At 45.1% G+C, this 2,082-nt stretch overlaps 1 protein-coding gene across 1 annotated transcript; it reads left to right on the plus strand.

Annotated features, from left to right (window-relative positions):
• Positions 1-1,113: 1,113 nt before the first annotated feature.
• Positions 1,114-2,082, plus strand: LOC143956725 (olfactory receptor 52Z1P-like). The gene has a single exon (XM_077466916.1). It carries the CDS (start codon positions 1,117-1,119, stop codon positions 2,080-2,082), a length of 966 nt encoding a protein of 321 aa, XP_077323042.1. The 5' UTR covers positions 1,114-1,116.

Here is a 2,082-nt window from a genome sequence, read left to right on the forward strand (position 1 = left end):
AACAGTATTACGGACCTGCCTGGTGTGTTCCTTGGTCTTCATGATACTCTCTGCGCTTTCAACAGAACCCTGAGACTATCACAGAGCAGGTGCATTTATACAGAGACTTGATTACACACAGGTGGATTCTATTTATCACCATCAGTCATTTAGGACAACATTGGATCATTCAGAGATCCTCGCTGAACTTCTGGAGGGAGTTTGCTGCACTGAAAGTAAAGGGGCCCAATCATTTTGCACGCACCACTTTTCAGTTTTTTATTTGCTAAAAAAGTTTAAAATATCCAATAGATTTCGTTCCACTTCACAATTGTGTCCCACTTGTTGGTGATTCTTCACAAAAAATAAAAATTTTATATCTTTATGTTTGAAGCCTGAAATGTGGCAAAAGGTTGAAAAGTTCAAGGGGGCCGAATACTTTCGCAAGGCACTGTAACTATATAACTATGTAGCCTGCTGCAGCCGCACATCCACCCAGTAGAAACAAAAATGTGGAAGTGATGTCAGAAAGGGCGGGCTTAAAAACAGTCAGGCTCCTCCTACCTGCGGTCAGCCTTCCCATTTATTTCCTGGAAATGTAATTCCTCTCACCTGACTGTTTTGGCTCTTCCACGGCATGAGCCGACACATCTACAGACTCTGGTCAGACTCGTTCGTCAAGGTCACAGGGGTCTCCAAACTACGGCCCTCCAGCTGTTGCGGAACTAAACGTCCCATGAAGCATTGTAAAACTCTGACATTCACAGACAGGACTGGGCATGATGGGAAATGTAGTTCCTGAACAACTAGAGGGCCGTAGTTTGGAGACACCTGGTCTAGGCCAGTCAATTGATGCCCTAATCAAAGTTGACTGCCCTCCCCCCCCCTCCCACCACTATAGTCTGGGAAGGGGCTGTCTTTTGCTCAGCCAGTCATTGATTCCATGGAGGTTGGGAGCCACTGAACTAGAGGACGGATCAAACCCTGCTATATTCCAAATAAATACATAAATAAATAAATATTTAGAATTATATCTCTTCAATAACAAAATTTTGTACAATTATTTCAACTTTTGATGTTTTTCTGAATCAAAGGCAACTCAAGAAGTTTGGAAACTTGGAAAAACAAAATTGAAAAATGCCAAATTCCACCAGTTTCCACCCTGATTATTTCCTCCTGATGGGAATTCCTGGCCTGGAGGACTCACATCTCCTGATCTCCATCCCGTTCTCCATCATGTACGTTCTGTCACTCCTGGGAAACTCCGCCTTGGTCTTGGTCATCTCAGCCAATGAGAATCTCCACCAGCCCATGTATATCTTCCTGATGATGTTGGCAATCAGCGACGTCCTCTTGAGCTCCACCACCGTACCCAAGACCCTCAGCATCTTCTGGTTTGGTAACCATCAGATCTCTTTTATTGGATGTCTCACCGAAGTGTTCTTCATCCATTTCATTTATTGTACAGAATCCGCCATTTTGCTCTCCATGGCCTATGACCGTTACTGCGCCATCTGTCACCCTTTAATGTACACTACCACTCTCACCAGCTCCTTCATACAGAAGACGGCCATGGTGGCTCTTCTGAGAAGTTTCTGCACAGTTACGCCATTCGTTTTTCTTCTCAAAAGATTATCGTTCCAGCGAAGCAACGTCATAGGGCACACCTACTGTGAGCACATGTCTGTGGCTAGGTTGGCGACTTCTAGCATAATGGTGAATGTGGTGTATGGAATGGTTGTAGCCACCTGCTCCATTGGTGTGGACATGGTCCTTATTATAATTTCCTATGCTGCTATTATTTTGGCGGTTCTGAGGCTCTCATCCTCCGAGGCTCGTTTCAAAGCCTTCAATACATGCGTGTGCCACACGTGTGTCATCGTTCTCTTCTACATACCGGCATTTTTTAGCTTCATAGCTCACAGAGTTGGCCACAAACACATCTCTCAGCAGTTCCACATCATCTTCGCCAACCTCTACGTCCTTGTCCCACCGATGATGAACCCGATCATCTATGGCGTAAAAACCAGAGAGATTCGCCAGAGGGCCTCGGCAATGCTTTGTAGAGCCACGTCCGTTGTCTTTGGGGGGAAATGTTTTTAA

Source organism: Lithobates pipiens, unplaced genomic scaffold (genome assembly GCF_037356315.1).
Source record: "Lithobates pipiens isolate NorthernLeopardFrog02 unplaced genomic scaffold, aLitPip1_a1.2 Scaffold_41, whole genome shotgun sequence".
Taxonomy (NCBI): Eukaryota; Metazoa; Chordata; class Amphibia; order Anura; family Ranidae; genus Lithobates; species Lithobates pipiens.

Excerpts from the sequence above, each read along its gene's own strand:
- LOC143956725 (XM_077466916.1), top strand. The coding sequence starts at position 1,117 with ATGCCAAATTCCACCAGTTTCCACCCTGATTATTTCCTCCTGATGGGA.